The sequence below is a fragment of the Chenopodium quinoa genome, unplaced genomic scaffold (assembly GCF_001683475.1).
Source record: "Chenopodium quinoa cultivar QQ74 unplaced genomic scaffold, ASM168347v1, whole genome shotgun sequence".
NCBI classification, from domain to species: Eukaryota; Viridiplantae; Streptophyta; class Magnoliopsida; order Caryophyllales; family Amaranthaceae; genus Chenopodium; species Chenopodium quinoa.
Window position 1 is genome coordinate 1452181 of NW_018743722.1, and position 18410 is coordinate 1470590.

The 18410-nt window shown below is 35.3% G+C and overlaps 1 protein-coding gene across 1 annotated transcript; it reads left to right on the forward strand.

Annotated features, from left to right (window-relative positions):
- The first annotated feature begins 2095 nt into the window (after positions 1 to 2095).
- Positions 2096 to 7952, forward strand: LOC110684566 (ras-related protein RABE1c-like). The gene is made up of 9 exons (XM_021861006.1): positions 2096 to 2228; positions 2311 to 2437; positions 4530 to 4602; positions 4682 to 4782; positions 6073 to 6138; positions 6351 to 6448; positions 6536 to 6598; positions 6679 to 6774; positions 7411 to 7952. The coding sequence occupies exons 2-9, from the start codon at positions 2365 to 2367 to the stop codon at positions 7492 to 7494; spliced, it is 654 nt and encodes a 217-aa protein (XP_021716698.1). The 5' UTR covers positions 2096 to 2228; positions 2311 to 2364; the 3' UTR covers positions 7495 to 7952.
- The last annotated feature ends 10458 nt before the right edge of the window (positions 7953 to 18410 follow it).

Here is an 18410-nt window from a genome sequence, read left to right on the forward strand (position 1 = left end):
AACAAACCCAAAAACAAGACCGCACTCGCAATAAATAAAACCATAAACATAATTAAATTAATCACATGATTAAGACAAGACAATTACCTTTGGAGCGTTCTTCGCCCAACCGGAAAGGACTCTTACTTCGAAAGCAAGCATCGAAATTACGACGGCCTCCAACGATAATCCACCCACAACTCGACCGCCGAAAACGGTTAAATGCCCTGGGTTAGCAAGGCCCGACCAAAACCCGAGTGATTAATGAGTTCAAAGGTTTTCACAATGGTGATGCCTTTTTCAACTCTCACTCAAGTGATTTTCCCAATACCCCAACTTGGGTATTTAGAGAGTGAAAAGCTCTCCCATCAATGTGGGAGAATTTGATTTTCCCATTTTATATTAAAGCTAAAATAAAATTAATAATCAAACTAGTAATAAATCAACAAGTGGCAAGCTCATGTGAGAGGTTAGGTGAGGACCGTTTGGAAGAGGGGGAGACCAAACTTGCTCCCCACTCCCACTCCCAAAACCGGCCAACACAACACCTCACACACCTCTCACCATGCGCCACATGGCACCCACCCTTGGGCATCAAGGCACCCAAGGTGGGTTGCCTTGTCCGTGGCTACCACGCCCAGCAGGCCCAGCATAAGCGTGCGGGCTGCTTACACTGCCAGCCAGCAAGCCCAACATGCTTGTGTGGGCTGCTTGCGCTCTCAGCCAGCGAGCCACACACCAAGGATGCGGGCTGCTGCTGAGAGCTGCGGCTGGCCTTGCGCCTTGGCCCAGCAGTGCTAGGTAGCACGCATTGGCCCAACCATGCTGATGCTAGCTGCTGTGGTTGGCGCGGCTAGCCTTGCGATGCTAGCATTGGTGTGGTAGCACGCACCAGCCAGCCTAGGCTCGGTTTGGTGCGCATGCTAGCCACCATGCTAGGTCATATGCCCCTAGCACTCGGTTTGCTCGGGGCATTCCGATGCTAGGGGTAATTTGGTCTTTGTTGATTTATTACTATTTTCATGTCTCGTCTTTTACTATTTTTCGACTCGACTTCCGACGTTCGATTTCGACGCTCTAAGCTCGAATTCCCGACGTCTAAATGTTAATTACTCGGTTGACTTATTAATTCCTTCCGGATTAATTCGTCGCTTCGGTTCGTTAGTTGCTTGGGTGTGACCCGAAGGGTTTAGTCACGATTAAGCTGTAATATTAATTATGCAATAATATTACTGATCGGAAGCAGCCTCCACCCAGGCATTACGATCACTTGACCTTACTGAATATATTAGCTTTCTAATAATTTTGAACCCACTAACGGAATAGTACACTTGTTCGAAGGACACCATTCCTTTCAAGTAAAACAATAATAATTCATTAATACACTAAACTTTTATAATCTACATTACTTCGTAATAAACTAGTAAGATCAGTATGACTAAAGTTGAAAATAACATGATATGTATTTTTAAAATCGATGAGAATTTGTATATAATATAATGCCTAATGCCTAAGTATGAAGTGATGAAGTCTCGGCTTGATATAAAACTTGTTAACCTGCAAAAGGTTAGCAAGTACTATGAAATTTCAAACCAAAATCGTTTAACTGCCCAAATCCAAACGACCCGATTAAAAACCGACTTTTTGAAATAAAAAACGGTTCCGAACCATAATTTAGTAAACATGAAATAGAACTGATCCGAATAACGTTAAAACGTATAAAAGGCGAACCCATTAACAAACCGAACCAAAATAAAACTGAACCGAAAAAGAACCGAACCGTTTCTAACTCGAAACCGTTTCCAACCCGCAACTGTTTGAACCGGTATAAAAACCGTTTACACCGAACCATTAACAAACCGTAACCCGTCTGCACCGAACCGTTTACTTCCCGAACCGTTTACAACACGAACCGAATTAAAACCGCTCAACAATAAACCGAAACCGAATCGAACCGATAACTATTTCAACCGAACTGAAACCAACCCGCGAGACATTTAACCGATTTCAAACCGACCCGATTTAATACCGAACCGATTTTAAACTGAACCGAACCGAACCCGAACTTTCAAACCGTTTTGAGAGTGGTCGTATAATCCATATTTTGAATTGATACAAAGTTTTTAGCTTGAAGCAAAATATCTTGGGCGGTGTGACGTCCTCTTTTGTTAGTTTCCCCAGCAAGCCAGCATAATACAAGTATTAGATCGCTCCCTCATTTTCCTTTTTCCATCTTTTGCTTCGATCCGGTAAATTTCTCCACTTTTCCTTCTATAAAATTAGACTCTTTTTTCAAAAATTGCGTAACTTCATTATTTTTTAATTTTCTAGGGTTCTTCGTGCTCGTCAATTGAATTTTATTAGAGGTCGAAGAAGATCAAATCAATGGCTGCTCCACCTGCTAGGGCTAGAGCCGATTATGATTATCTCATTAAACTTCTCTTGATCGGTGATAGCGGTAATTTTCCTGATTTCTAGGTTTTCGTTTTTAGTATTGATTTTTTGTATTTGGAATTGATTTGTTTTTTGTTCATTCAGATCAAGCCATTTTTATTGCAGATTTAGGAATTTGATTGGCCAATTTTAATTTTTGTATGCTTTATTGATGAATTTATTTGGGCATTTTTGATATATGATGAGAACATTTTAGCTTATGGTTTGTTGAGGATTTCTACATTGGTGGTAGATTATTGGGGTTCGAGTTTCGATTTTGTGATGCCCACATTGCATTATGTGATCATTTTGGTATGCATTATTGTAAAAGTTTTAGTAATTGTGCTTAATTGGATGTGTATTTGACCTGAGAAGAGTTCTAAGAAGAATGTAAGTTGTGAAGAAGAGGTTGCTAAATTTGTTTTCACAATGGCTAATACATAGGGAACTTGTGTCCTAATGTTATCGAGTATTACTATGCTTCGTAAGGATTCATGAGCTTGGCTTTCCTGCTTTAAGCAATGGGTATGGCGTAGCTAATATGTCATTCATTTTGAATAAAATGTACTTGCTTGACTTTAAGAATTCCGGAGTAGTATTAATGTGTCCTCTTGTACGATGGTAGATACTGCATGAGGCTTTAGTTGTGTTATTATTGAAAATTCACTTAAATATTTGATATTGTCACAAAATTTATTAAATTGTTACTTGTATATTTTAATAATCACCCAAATACGATTTTTTAGTTTTTTGGTCTGGAATTACCTCGTTATGTAACATTTTAAGAAAACTTAGATGGCGCTAATGGTCATTCCTAAATGACAGCTAAAATACACTCCATTAGTTGTTAATTGAGACATACTATTGTACTGAAGTAACTATTCTTATAAACGATAACATAAGGTCTTAGGAACGTCCATGGTGTAGCTATTTCAAGGGTCTTTGCAGGACAGTTAATTCCAATTAAAAATTGTGCAAATAGTTAGTGTTTAAGTTGTTTGATGGATAATTAAGCGAATTTGATATGTTCAGAGATGTGAATGACTGTTAATCCAAAACATCTTCATCTAATATGGTTGCCAACTTGCCATGCTGGACTAATTTACCTCCCCTTTGCCGCTCTTTTTATTTTATTTTTTTCATCTTTGTATCACCAAGGATTTTATTAGTAATCAACTTAAAAATGCTCGAACTAATTGGACCTAAAATTAAATAATGCTGCATTTCAAGGTGCCCAATTTGATGGGTTTTCTGAGTCAGTATTTTAAGAAATGTTGGTACCTATGCGCTTAATTGCTCACATCTATTGAGGTATAGTTAAATGTATTGATTTTTCATAAGAATAATTGATGGTCATTTTGACAATTACATTTGTGTGTGTGTGTGTTTTTTTTTTTTTTTTTTTATAAATTATCTATGCAGGTGCGTTGAATTCTGGTTTTATACGGCCATTTGTCAAGGCTGTCATTTTTTCTCTTTCCTCATAATTGTGCTTGAGAAGACTGATGTCTTGTTTAGCAAAAGTAATTGTTATAGCTGATAGCTGTCTATTGTGGTTGTTAGCTCTGTTACAATAGTTCAATGTTTTCTATTACAATTACTAGCTGTTTGATTTGTAAGAGTACAACAATTGAAAATTTTGTTTATTCTGCCTATGAATGTGCTGCCTCTTAACTTATATTGGTTTCTCAAGGGTATTACTTGATTAAAGCAATGTTTGTATAAGTCAACTGTGTCTGTTATCACATGTTTCTGTCATCTTTTTTCTGATTCATAATGAATCAATTCTTTTGGCAGAAGAAATTGTGTTTGTTCATTTGCTCAAAATTTTTAGTTTCTATATTTTAAATCTGGGCATGGAGCAGGCTGTCAATTGTTAGAGCTGAATTGGTTAGGCTGGGATATTTTTATTAGCTTCAGTCAGCCACTCAGCCCTGAGCTTTAGTTGGGGGCAATGAGCTAATGAGAATCATTTCATGCAAAGGCTTAGTATTGGCAATTGTATTACCTATGCTCTCCATTTGTATTGTTATGTGCTCTCTATATTTATTAAGTTTTTAGATTGTTAAATGAAATTCTGCTTGGTGTTAATTGTTTGTTTGTGACATATCTGTTAGGTGTGGGTAAGAGTTGCCTTTTGCTGCGTTTTTCTGATGGATCTTTCACCACAAGTTTCATAACAACCATTGGGTAGTTTGCTTTGGACTTGGCTATAAAAGTTTTTATATTCATTATATGCTTTGCTTTAACATAAGGCCTCTTTCCACAGCATTGATTTTAAGATACGAACCATAGAACTTGATGGAAAACGGATCAAACTTCAAATTTGGGATACAGCTGGTCAGGAACGCTTCCGAACAATTACTACTGGTAATTTTATATTTCTCCCTAGTGTTTTTATGTTTTTTTTTCTTTTTCGCACGTCTTACCTTTTCCCTCTGAGAAATTAAAGTAAGAAAGTACAGCTTAGAAATTAAATTTCAAATTAGTGTAAGAGAAAATTAATCTAAAAATAGACTATCTTCTAACCCTTCTTTGGTATAAAGGAAGCATCATTTATAGGCCTTTATGCTATTGTGGGGAGATTTTTTTTTTTTTTTCAAGATGATAGGATCTCTGTTTGCCCCATGGTTTTCCTGTCTTTTCTTTGAGGATAGGGGATGTAGTTTGGTGGCTTGGGGAAAAGTAGAGTTGGTATAGAATCATCTGGTATGTAGGCTTTTTTTTTTTTTTTTTTTTTTTTTTTTTTTTTTTCAACTTTTGGATACTGTGGTTGACTGGTTGTGGAATTGGAAATTCTGTCAAGGTCTACTTCAAAACTTTTTGTTTTTCGATTATTGTTTTTTTAAAATTTATTTAGTGTCCTCATAAGCTGCTTTCCTTGAGATATGGCCCGGATAGAAAACATTATTTTACATTTTGGATGATTGTGTTTTCAGTCTCTAAAAGAGTAGAGTCAGCATTTGACCATTTGTTTTTCTCACAACAAGATGGCAAGTTGTATTATTTCCATCCTTGTAATTCTGGTAGACGATTATCTTGTACTATTTTTGCTCAAGCTTCATAAACTCTTCTGAAATAAGTATTTGATGAAGCTCATACCCTACTATTTTGGCATGAAAACAACACCTAGTTGGCGATAAGATTTCTGAAAACACCATCAAAATACAATCCTTTGCCATCATGCTTCTTTAAGGACGAGCTTGGAATTCCAAAAAGGGGATCTTGAACTTTATATATATGATGAAGATACTTATATGGAGAAGACCATATCACCTTTTTTGTGTTTGTCTGATTTTGTTCTTAATCTGGTTTTGGTCACGTAATTGAATTGATTTGGAATATTGGTTAGAGCTCTATCAATTAGGATGCTGTAGAAGCTCATGTTTTTAACTTAATGTAACAGAGCAGGCTATAGACTTCTTTAATGAACATTTGTGGTAAAGTCTTCAATAGTTATATAACATATACTACATCATATGGAGTTCTTTTTTTCTGGTATATACCCTTTTTAATTCTCTTATACATGGCTTTTTGCTTGTGGTTTAAATTGCCTGATCAATGTTATTAATTATTGCTTTGTTATTGGATTTGAACATTATATAAGTTGTACTAGTATGAAACTTTGACTAACCTCTCACCTCGTCATGTTTTGTGCAGCTTATTACCGTGGAGCCATGGGCATTTTGCTGGTGTATGATGTTACTGATGAGTCATCTTTTAACAGTAATATCTTTATTTCATTTATACATTTGACTTTTGTTTTTCCTTTACTGATAGTTTTGTCTACTAAAACTGTGGGCACTCTTTGATATGGAAAAATGTTGTGAGCACTTTTGTTTTCATCTATGTATCGACTTTTCTTGTCACCTTTAATCGTAGTGTTTTGATTGGCTCTTTGGATGGTGGGAATACTAACATAGCATCTGTATACACAGATATAAGGAATTGGATCCGAAATATTGAGCAACATGCTTCAGACAATGTCAACAAGATTCTGGTTGGCAACAAGGCAGACATGGATGAGAGCAAAAGGGTAATTCTTTGTCCCCCCCCCCCCCCCCTCCCTTCTCAGTTTGCTTATAATATGCGTTTGGTACTGATTTAAGAGTTTCATTTACAGGCTGTTCCCACTTCAAAGGGGCAAGCTTTGGCTGATGAGTATGGAATCAAATTCTTTGAAACAGTTGAGTAATTTCTTGCAGGTGGTCAGTTTTTTTAGGTTTTAGTTTATCTGTCATGCTTGCTGAAGTTATTATGTAACAGAGTGCTAAGACGAATTTGAATGTGGAGGAGGTCTTCTTTTCAATAGCAAGGGATATCAAACAGAGACTTGCAGAATCTGATTCCAAGGCTGAGACTGTAAGACCTCTAATCGATTTCATTTTATCTGCCTTGTAAAAGAAAATCTCAAGGCTCTTTTCTATAAAACAACTTGTCTGAAATCTTATCTGAACTTTTTTTGTCTTAAAATTAAAATTATCTGTGTATGTAATTGTTCGGGGAAAAAATTACTTATTTTGTCTAAACAAAGCTTATTTGTTGTATTTTTTTACCATATATTTTTATAAAATTATCTAAAAATATTGTTTGAACTTCTGTTGTCTAATTAGTCTTTTGAACAACCCATTTTCTCTTAAACAAGTAAAAATAAGTTAAATAGCCTAAGTGTCAAATTGATGATGCTGGTGAAGTGGTGAGCAGAGTAATTCTGCCATCGTAGGGGTTCTGGTCATTTTAATCTTGTACTTTGTTAGTAGAAAAGATTCATCTACCTGATGTCTGGGTGATGAGCCTTTATATTGATTTTGAAGTATCTGTTGAAATATCTTCTGCTGTAAACTTAGTTTGATCCTGATATGCCTCTTGCAGTCTTGCTGTTTGGTAAGTTTGATTGTTGTTGGACAACTTGAGACAGTTTATTGGATAATTGTTTTAACTGGTTATCATAAAGTTTCTGCAATTAAGGTTTGATATGTTATTGTGTTTGACATGCAGCCTGGTGGCGGACTCAAGATCAGTGCAACAGACTCAGGTGCCCCAGCCCCAGCCGCTCCCAAATCCGCTTGCTGTGGTTCTTAAGCTAGTTAAAAAAAAATTGGCACAGGATGTGAAGGAGTTCGCCTGAAAAACTATTTATGATGCAGTATCGCGGTTGCCTTTAGCTCTCCTAACCATTAATTTTCTGCTATCATTTCCAGTGTTAATGGTAGTTCACTTGTATGCAAAATTTATTATGATATCTTTCTCTTTACTTTATTGTCCACCCTTCAGACCTCACTGAGAAAATTTCCTGCTTATTCATGTAGAAAGTAAAAGCCACATGTTTAAAAATGTTTTGGAAACTAATGATGGATCCTGGCTTCCTCGGGAGCTCTTGTTTTTCGTTTATGGATCCTTAAGCTGTTTAAGGTTTTCTTGTAATTATTTTGAAGGCACTAGTCTTTCTGAAGGCTGATGTTTCTAGTTTGGTTAAAAAGAAATTGTGTGTAATTCGTAAGGCATTACATGTATATTCATCATTGTTTTCAGTTGATACATATCTTGAGTTAAATATTAGATGCTTCTAGGTGATGAATGATACAAATCGTGACATGCATTGTGTCAAGAGAATTGCTAATTGATGATCTATACAGAGGCAACACCTCAACAATGACTAGTATAAGAAAAAATGGTTGTGAATGTGTTATTAGTGGCAAAATTAAGACTTGATGTTGAGTTAGGTTTGATATCTAAAAACAAAATACTAATTAGCTCGTCATGTGTGTGGTTGGCGGCCACTTATAAAAGAATAAAGTAACCCTTATAACACTGACCATGTAACCCATATTGCTCGAGCAACCCTTATAACACTGACCAAGTAATCCTATAAAACTAATAAAGTAACCCCTTTAACATTGACCAAAATTTCCCTATTACACTAACGAAGTAATCCCTTTAACAGTGACCAAATAATCCATTTTACACTAACAAAATAATTTCTTTAATGGCTGGTCACACGGTGTGGCCATTGGCCAGCCACATGTCAGAATATATGTGATTAAAACCTTGAAGTGTGAAAGGAGAACTTTTTTTTTTTTTGTTTGGTATTTGGGGGCGAGTGTTCACCCACTGATTAGTCTTTGCCTTTGGGTAACAAAAAGTGTCTACCCCTTAAATTGCCAAACTACGACGAGAGTTTCGCCTTTTCTAACAAGCAAGCAAGTAGAAAGTACCTTTTGAAGCGCCACAAAACGAAGCAAATGTATCAAGGAAGCGGAAAGAAGTCGTGAGCGCCCCTGCGCGAGCCTTAGTTAATTTAAAAAGTAAAGCTTTGGCTCTCTAAACAAAAGACTTAAGAAATGGAAAAAAAAAGAGTGGTGGGGGGGGGGGACTTCCGCAATGGGCTATTCCACCCAAACCAACTGAGGGAGCGAGTTGATTAAACCGCGGAATGCAAACATGGAAAATGCACACTTTTACATTGTACACTTGTCGTCCCGTCCGTAGTAGGTACTGTAAAAGAGCCTCGAGTGCTATGTGTTTTGTGCTCTCTTTCTTCTGTCATGTCTTTTCTATTCCTACAGTAAACAACAAGCAGTCTGCTAGCCCAGAGTTGAGGAGAGAGATCCAATTATCTTACTTTGAACTCTTCTTATCCGAGTAGTTCCTATCCCAGTAGGTAGTAGGAAGCCAACCAGGAAGGTTTGGATTTTTCAATCTTATGTCGTGAGGGATGTGATCTATGTTAGGTCTATAAGATACCACAACTTTTAGTGTCAAGGAAAGAACGATGCCTACAATAAATCAATTGATTCGTCATGGTAGAGAAGAAAAACGGTGCACAGACTGTACTCGAGCTTCGGACCAATGTCCCCAGAAGCAAGGAGTAAGCTCGCGTAGCAAACAAAGCAGAAATAGTTTGCAACAACAACTATCGATTAGTCAACAACCGGGACAACAGAAACTGCTGCTAAATTCTTTAAGAAACGGGAACCAACAAATTAAAGTTGCATTGACGAAGAATCAGAATTGGAGGAAGCACGCCGCAACCATTTCGAGGCTGCCTAATCAGCAGGAACATTCACAACAACAGGTTATAGACTTATAAGTGTGAATGAATAACTCAGAATGACAAGACGGCAATGGTTGTGTAGTTGATGATTTACCAGCCCTTTCAGAACCAACTTACGAATTAACTAAAAGGCCCTTTGAGAACCGCTACCTATTGGAAAGCGAGGGCTTTAGCTAGGGATTGGGGTAATTCGAAGGCTACATGTGAAAGGATTCTTTTGATGTATGTTGCCAAGCTTTCCTATTCAAGACATACTATCAATTCCTTTGAAGTTACTACCACTACCGAAGCCGGCTTGCTTCTTTTGGTTACCAGTTGGGTTTTTGGCATTCAATCTCATATTGCAAAAAATCCAAGAATTTTTTGGGGCTCTAGCACAAGCAAAAATGGTAGAAAAGTCTACTGTTTGAAAGAGAGTAAAAAAAACCCGAAATCCCAAGAGCTAATCCAAAATCACCTATTCAATTGACAAGCATAGCTTTTATAGCTGCTTTATCTGCCTGAAGTCGTGTAAACCAAAAATGAATTAACAAATATGAAGAAAGACCTACTCCCTCCCATCCCAAGAATAATTGAAGTTGTGGATCTAAAACCAGGAAACATCCTCTTGTGTGCTATAAGTAAGGTATGCAAAAGTCTCCTCTTTTGCCAATTCCAATTCCCGAAATTCTACGAAATGCAGCACTACAGTTCACTTTCTAACATCTGCTTCTGATTCTTCCTAACAACCTATTTTAGAATGACAAGACGACAATGGTTGTGTAGCCGATGATTTACCGACCCTTTCAGAACCAACTCACGAATCAACTAAAAGCCCCTTCGTATATATAGGATACACCTGTATGAAAACCTTTTCTCAAGATATCTTCCTAACTCTTGGGATCCTTGCTTTGGATGTTTTTCCCCCCGGAGTGAAAGCAGTTGATTTCGTAGTTTTAGAATTATGCTGTTCCCAAGCACTCCATACCTAGGATTGAGAGAATTAGACATGGTTGTTAGAGTTACCTTTGATACCAATGACAAATTGTTTTGTGCTTATATTGAAATGAAACTAGCTGATAAAGTTAGTTGTTAGTTACAAAAATGAGCATTAATAAATATTTTATGGCTCTAAAGTGAAGAAAAGTATAAACACATATCACTAGAGTGAAATTACCAAGTACCAACCATAGGGCGCCATAGTGAAGCAACGTTTAAAAAGTCTGGGCACTAAAATGGAAGTGTTGAAAATATAAAAGACCAAAGTGGAATTATGTAAAATCCGAAAGTACCAAAGTGAAAATTTCTCAAAAATAAAATAAAAAAGTTGTTGTAGGGAATATTTTAAGCATCCCACATTTGAGCCCCACTGTGATCATACAATTAAGCATGGTGGCGTCCAAAGGAAAGGAAGCTAGAGTAAAAGAGTCGCCAACAAGTTTTAGGAACTTGTAAACCGTTCATAGGGTGAAGGTTACACCCTTCACAATCCATGAGATCGCTAACTCCATAGTGGTCTGGAACCATGACTGGATATTTGGGGACGAAGGTACAAATCCAACCTAAAAGAGATTGAACCTGCCCTAATAATAGGTCTTTACTTTATTCTTCTCATATTCATGTGCGCTTTCTGACTAACATGCAATCAATAAATTAACCCTAAACCTATTTAATTTATGTTGGTTGAATATTAATGCACAACAAACCTATTATTGGCGATCACTTGAATTATAATCATATTAGCCTAAACAAGATTATTAATTATCTTATTAAACGTGATTACAAGTAAAGTTCTCTTTAAACATGCATAAAAGGTGTGATCAAGCAATAACAATAATAACATATCAAGCAACATGATAACAACAACAATCATCATCATAACAATAATCTCAATCTCATCAAAGCATAATAATATTATTAGCAAGATCGTAGGCATGATAATAACAAGATTAATAACAAATCCTAGCATGTCACTAAACAATAAAGATAAATGTTTTAGCCCTAACATGATACTAACACAATATTAGGAAAGAATAGGAAGCATACATGATATTAGAAATCTTAGTTAATACCCTAAAAATGATACTAGGAAGCAATAAAACATCCTAACACGATACTAGGAATTAAAATAATCAAAGCATGATTTCGATATCAAAATAATAACAATTAAATTACTTACTTGGATGCCTCATATCTCTTTCTAATAACAAAATACACGCGTTAGTAACTCCAAGGAAAATATTAAATCAAACAATTAAAGTAAATAATTGAAAAAGGGATTTGGGACCAAACCCTCAGAAATTATCAACTTTTCACGTCTAGGGCGAAGGCAACTTTGAACTTGGCTAGGTGTGTCTAGAACTTGTGAATGTGGAATTTTGTAAGAGGGAAGGTTTAGAAAAAGAATCGAGAGAGAGTAAGCTTCTAGCTTTAGAGAGAAGAGAGATTGTTAATGATTGTGAATGAATATAAACAGGGAGATACAACCCCTATTTATTGAAAAATAGTCCGAAAATCGATCGAAAACAAATCAAGTACCATTCGGAATAAAAGACCTCATGTCGCGAACGACAAGAGTTAGCGCCAGACGACAGCTATTAGCGCCAGGCGACAAGCTTGTCGTCTTGCGCTGAGTCAGAAATAAGACGCGCTTTGCACGCGTAATCCTCTTCTTAATATGATTAAGCAGTAAATTCCGCGTATATCGAATTAAAATCAGGTTTATCATAAACACTTATTTTATCCCAAATAAAACTCTTTAAAAATATAATTATCAACACTAATTCTATTAGAATTTAAAAGAACCTTCTAGATTATTTTAGAAGATTAAAATCACTCCTAATAAATTTAGGAATAATAATTAATAGGCCCTCCTCTAGATCATTGGGCCGCATATAAAATTCATTTCGGGCCCAATTTAGTATTTTGGCCATAATTTCCTCATTATTCATCGGAATTCGGCTTATGATATATCGTTGGAAAGCTCTTTTTGAGCCCAATCCAACTACACTATTATTGGACCCTTATAATGGACCAAACTAAATTTGACTTGATATTTTCATAAATAGAGTATATTTTCAAAAACAGAAAGAGAGATATTTTAATAAAAAACAACCGCATCACTAGATTTTTCACACTTTGACTTTGTTCAATAATCAAATGACGTGAAAGGTATTCATCACTGGGTTTGTTTTTGGGGAGACACATTTGGGTGTCTACAGAAGCCCCCACTTTGACTAAGTTTGAAGAAACGCAAGTTTCGAAAACAAAAGTCAAAGTAGTGATAGGGACGGAGAATGATTCAGAATGTTCTGCGATTCTAAATCATTCTTATAACGCCGATACCTAAAAACTAATGTTAGTTAAACAGATAAAAGAGTTATGAAACACGTTTCTTGCACCGTCAAGCACGTCTCTGGAGTAACCGAATTTTTCGCTGCATTTTTGTGTTGTGACAACCTCCACAGTTGCTCGTGAACGCCATCGTCGAAGACCGTTGCTTCTAACCATCTTCAACTACTTATGACAATCTTCCACATCCTAGGGAACATCGTCAAAGGTGACTGCTTGTAGCCATCTTTAGGGTTGCTGTGACAATCTTCCACATCCTAGGGAACACCGTCTATCATTGCTGCTACATCTCGAGCTATTTTCTTGAATCATCGTGACAACCTTCTCAATCATAGCAAATGTCGTCGAAGACCGCCCATCTTGTGCCATCTTCTCAAATCTGGGTGACAACCTCCACAATCTTAGCGAACGTCGTCGAAGACCGCCCATCTCGTGCCATCTTCTTAAATCTTGGTGACAACCTCCACAATCTTAGCGAACGTCGTCGAAGACCGCCCATATCGTGCCATCTTCTCAAATCTAGGTGACAGCCTCCACAATCTTAGCGAAAGCCATCAAAAACCGCTTCATCTCGAATCGTTATTTTCTCAAATCAAATAATAACCTCCCCACCACTACTACAAAAATGCTCAAAGAGAACATAAGTAAGAGGCCCATTAATTAAATAAATGGTCTCTTTGTTTCAAGAGACCTAATATTTCAAATAAATAGTCTCTCAGATACAATCTGAGAAAATGAAAATGAAGGAGAGATCACTTTTCTTGAATAAATGGTATCTCCTTTTTTAATTATTTAATTAATATAAAGGAGAGGCCACTTCTCTAAAATATATGATCTCTCCTTTTTTTTTTTGTAATTTATTCAATTAAAAAAATAGAGATACCACTTCTCTAAAATATATGATCTCTTTTAACTAAGGGTCTTTTCTTTTGTTACAGAGTAGAATTAAAAAAAAAACCTTTTGATCTGATCACACGGATCACCAACGTGTCAAAAGATCAACCCTCTCTTCCCTCAAACCCTAAATCTCCAATAACCCCCTCCCTCTCTCTTCTCTCTATACCGCCCCCTTCTCTCTCCTCTCCTCCATTAATCCTTACTAGAGTGTACCCGTGCAAAATGCACGGGATATATAAGAAAAAATATATTTAAAATATGAAAAGCTGATTTTGATATTGTAATTTATGAGCTGTAATGGTCGGTTTTGGACTAGTCGGTTATGTTGAACCCTAATTAACTTTGTTGTACTAAGTATTAATAATCATATTAATAATGTGATGACACCTGCTGTGCTATGCTGAAATATGATATTCTATGCTTTAATTGCTTAGAAGCTAAAAAAAAGGGTCTTACTCTTTTATGTTAGTGGTCACGCAATGCTATTTTGAAGTTTACTTTTTCAAAGTTATAGAGGTTACTCGTTCAGTGTTATAGGGGTTACTCGTGTTACTGGGTAAGTGTCATATGAGTTGGTGTCTTGCTTTAGGAGTTACATACTTTGTTTAGTTGCAAGTAGTTATTCGCTGAGGCCAGTTCCACAAAAAAAGTGTTGTACATTTTTTTTTTGCTTTTAATGATTAAAGAAACGGAAAATGTTTGGAGGATAATCCCTAAAAAAATGCATATAATTGAAGGGTTGGGGATTTATAATACTATAGTGAATGGTTGATAACGAAACTGTATACTCGTGGTAATGCATGACATATATTATACTATGTACCAAAAAATACTCTTAAAACAAAGTGAAATTTTAGTACGTAGTGTTCAAAAAAAGTGATATGTTGGGGATTTTGAGTGCTACAGTGAATTGTATGTGGAGATATATATTGTATTGTAAAATAGTAAAAGTGAAAGTGAATTATTTATTTATTTATTTTTATCTAAAATTTAGAGAATTAAAAGTTATTGCCAAAAAAAAAAAAGATAAAGGTAGTTATTTTCCTCTGAAAAAAAATAAAAATAGTGAAAGTTGGAGAGGAAGTTATCCAAAAATAAATAAATTAGAATGCACATAATTGCTCCATTCAAGAATTAGAGTGCTGTGAATGAAAGTTGAAAAAACAACTCTACAATTATATATTAGATTTTGCTTTCTCCTCTTCTCTATTTCTCTTTTATCCTTCATTAAACATTTTGCTTCTAATTCAGGTCTTCATCTCATCAATTAATAAATGATTTTCCCAGAATTCTAATCAAATTATTTAATCATTCAAGAATTTTTTTATTGTTTTGTTGAGATGGAGAAGCGGAGGCCGGACGGTAGATGAGCTACCAACATTGGCTAAAGAAGTTGCGAGAGTAGAGATGGTGCACAATTCTGTGCAAAATTATGACAGAGTATCGTTTGTATTCCTCACTGTTTTTATTAATTTAAATTTTATGAAGTTTAATTACAATGCAATTCATATACTATGTGTGTGTTATTTTTAAGGTGAGCTTCTGATTTGAATTTCGTGATGAAAATCACGCCGATTCAGAACCCGATTCAAGGCCTTTGTGTTGCTGCTAACTTTCCTAAGAAGGTTCTTCAATTTGTTGGGATTGAAGATGTTTTTACTTCTTCTCGTGGACCTACTAAGGGTGTGTTCGGCGCTAGCTTTTGAGTAGCTTTTAGGTAGCTTTTAGTAGTTTTACCACTACTCAACAAAAAATGTGAGTCTTTGGCAAAGTAATGGTTCAAGTAGCTTTTAGTGGTGGAGGTAGGCCAATTGACCAGATTGGTAAATAAAAAAGACCCTTAGCGACAAGTTGGTAATAAAACTTACTCCGGCGACAATTTGGTAAAAAAAATTAACCTTAAGCGACAATTTGGTAAATAAAATAATCTCAGGCGACAATTAACCCAAGAAATACAAAAATTTCCGATAAATTACTCGCGAAAGCTTAATATAGTTTGTTTTTCTTGTTATTTTACAAACCTTTTTTTACTGAAATAATAATTTGAAGAAAAACAACGTTAAGTATCAATTTTCACTTAAGTTTCATACCCCTTATTAACGAAATTTTTTTAAAAAGGGTATGGGTGAAAGTAATTCGGATAACAACCGAACCGAACCGAACCGAAAACCAAACCGAATTAGTAATTCGGTTTGGATTTTTTTTTTTTTTTTTTTAATTCGGATTGGATCGGTTTAGGAAAATTAAAATATATGGATTACGGATTGGATTCGGTTTGGGGTTTTAAAAAATCGAAAACCGAATTTCGACCCATTACTTTAAGCCCAATTTTCTTTTTGAAAGTATCCAACCACTTTCCCCTTTTATATATAAACTAAAGAAAACCACTACTTCTCAATTTTCCTTTCTCAATATTGTAATCTCTCACAAAGAATGTAGTTAACATGAAAAGGTTGAGTGATTGTAGGAATTTTCCGGGTGAAGCTCCGACTTCGGGTTTGAATGTTGCAAAAAAAAAAAAAAAAAAAAAAAAAACGAATTTCGGTTTGGATTGGATTCTATTTTGAAAAACCGAATTAATTCGGTTTGGTTTGGATTGGATTGAATCTTAATTCGGTTTGGTTTCAGATTGAGATTTTCGAAACCGAATTAATTCGGATTGGATTTGGTTTTGGCTATAATCCAAACCGCAAACCGAACTTTCACCCCTAAAAAAGGGGTTGGAAATAAAAAGGGATGACATGTAAATTCAAAATTTTAAATGGAAAAAATAAATTTAAGAACACAAAAAAAATTAAAATAGGAATTTCAAAGAGTTTGTTGGGAAAAAATAGATTTTTTGGTCTAAATGTTGCCGGAGTTTATTATTTTTACCAAATTGTCGCATATTGTTAGCTTTTTTTACCAAACTGTCGCCAGAATAAGTTTTTTTACCAAATTGTCGTTAGAGGTCTTTTTTATTTACCAATCTGGTCAATTGGCCGGTGGGGGTAGCTTTTATTAAAAGCTAGGATTATTAGCTTTTGAAATTAGAGGTAGCTTTTGAAGTAACTTTTGAAAATTTAATGTATACTTTTAAAAATAAAATATTGATTCTTAAATGTAACAGCTAGTCAACCACTACTTTAGCGAACAATCATACCTAAATTATCTTTTTTTCACAGCTAACAGCTTGTTGACAGCTAACAGCTATCTCCACAGCTCACAGCTATCTCAACAACTACAGCTACCTTCACAGCTATATTTTGCCGAACATGCCCTAAGACTCTTTGTAACTTTGTTAAGGTATAATTTCATTGCTTTTTTTTTCTTAATTTAATTACTTTCTTATATTGTTATTTGATTTTTTTGGTTAATATATATATATATATATATATATATATATATATATATATATATATTAAATGATTTATAACTAATCTGTGATATATGATTATACTTGAAATGATTTTTAATATGATGTGTATTTTGGTTGGTTAGAGTAATCGAATTTTCCTAAGAGCCTGGTTATAGGAATATATGGTTTTGTTCTCCATGAACAATGTTATTTTATTTATTTAATTAAGCTTTTAAATGAATGTTATTTTATTTAGGGATATTCCCATTGATACACTCTAGGTTTTGACTTTTTTCAATGGTACCACATTTTTTTTTACTTCCTGCTGATACACCCAAGGTTTTGACTTTATAATTCACGTACCTAAGTCTGTTAATCAGACGTTAATAACTTGATAAATTAACATCTTAGGCTTAGTAAAAGATGAAATGACTAATATACCCCTTTTTTTAATCCATTCCCTCCAAATTTTTCCCCTTAAATTGTCTGTTATTTCCCTCCAACTTCTCAAACCCTATTCCCTCCCTAAAAAAAGCCATTTTCCCCTCTTCTATTCTCCATTAAAGTTCTCTTCCATTGTTACAAAATTATCTCATCTCCATTAAAGCTCCCTTGTTGCAAACTTATCTTCTCTTCTAACATTGCTGCAAACTTATCATTGACTGTGTATGTTTAATATTGAGATCAACTAAAATAGACAAAGTAACTAAAATGTGGGACAAATTGAAATAGACAAAATGGCATCAGTTGCCAACATTCATTAATATATATAGGTTATTTGGGAACATTGCAAAAATCCAACTTTCAATAGTAAAGTTGTCTACTAAATTACCAAATAACAACAACAAAAATCATCCCAAATGACAAAAAAAAACAGAGTTAACTACAAGTTTTGACTTTCTATAAAATTATCAAAATGCATATGCCACTATACTGCAGAACAAAAGACTTAGGAGCTTGGAGAATTTGATTTTCATTGAGACATAGGCACTAGTTGGCTAGGCAACTGTGAAGCTGTCAGTACTGTTGCTTCCTCAGCTGAGGGTCTGCCCTTCTGTCCCTTTGCTTGTTTAGCTGAAGCTGCAGACTGAGATCCAACTTCTTCAGATTTCTTTGCTGCCTTAGCTGCCTTTGCTGCATTACTTTGGTCTCTGACCCTAGGATTTTTTATGACAACAGGCTCATTTGACTTCAGTTCTTTCCCAGTTAACCCTCCCTTACAAGTTGTCTTATTATGGCCAAAGCAACCACATTTGCTACATTTGACTGTTTTGGACCTTTTTCCAGGTTGCTCTTCACCTTCCTCCCTCTTTCTATTCCTACTTGGTCTTCCAATTCCCCTCTTCATCTTAGGAGGCATGATGATTGTACCTGACTCAT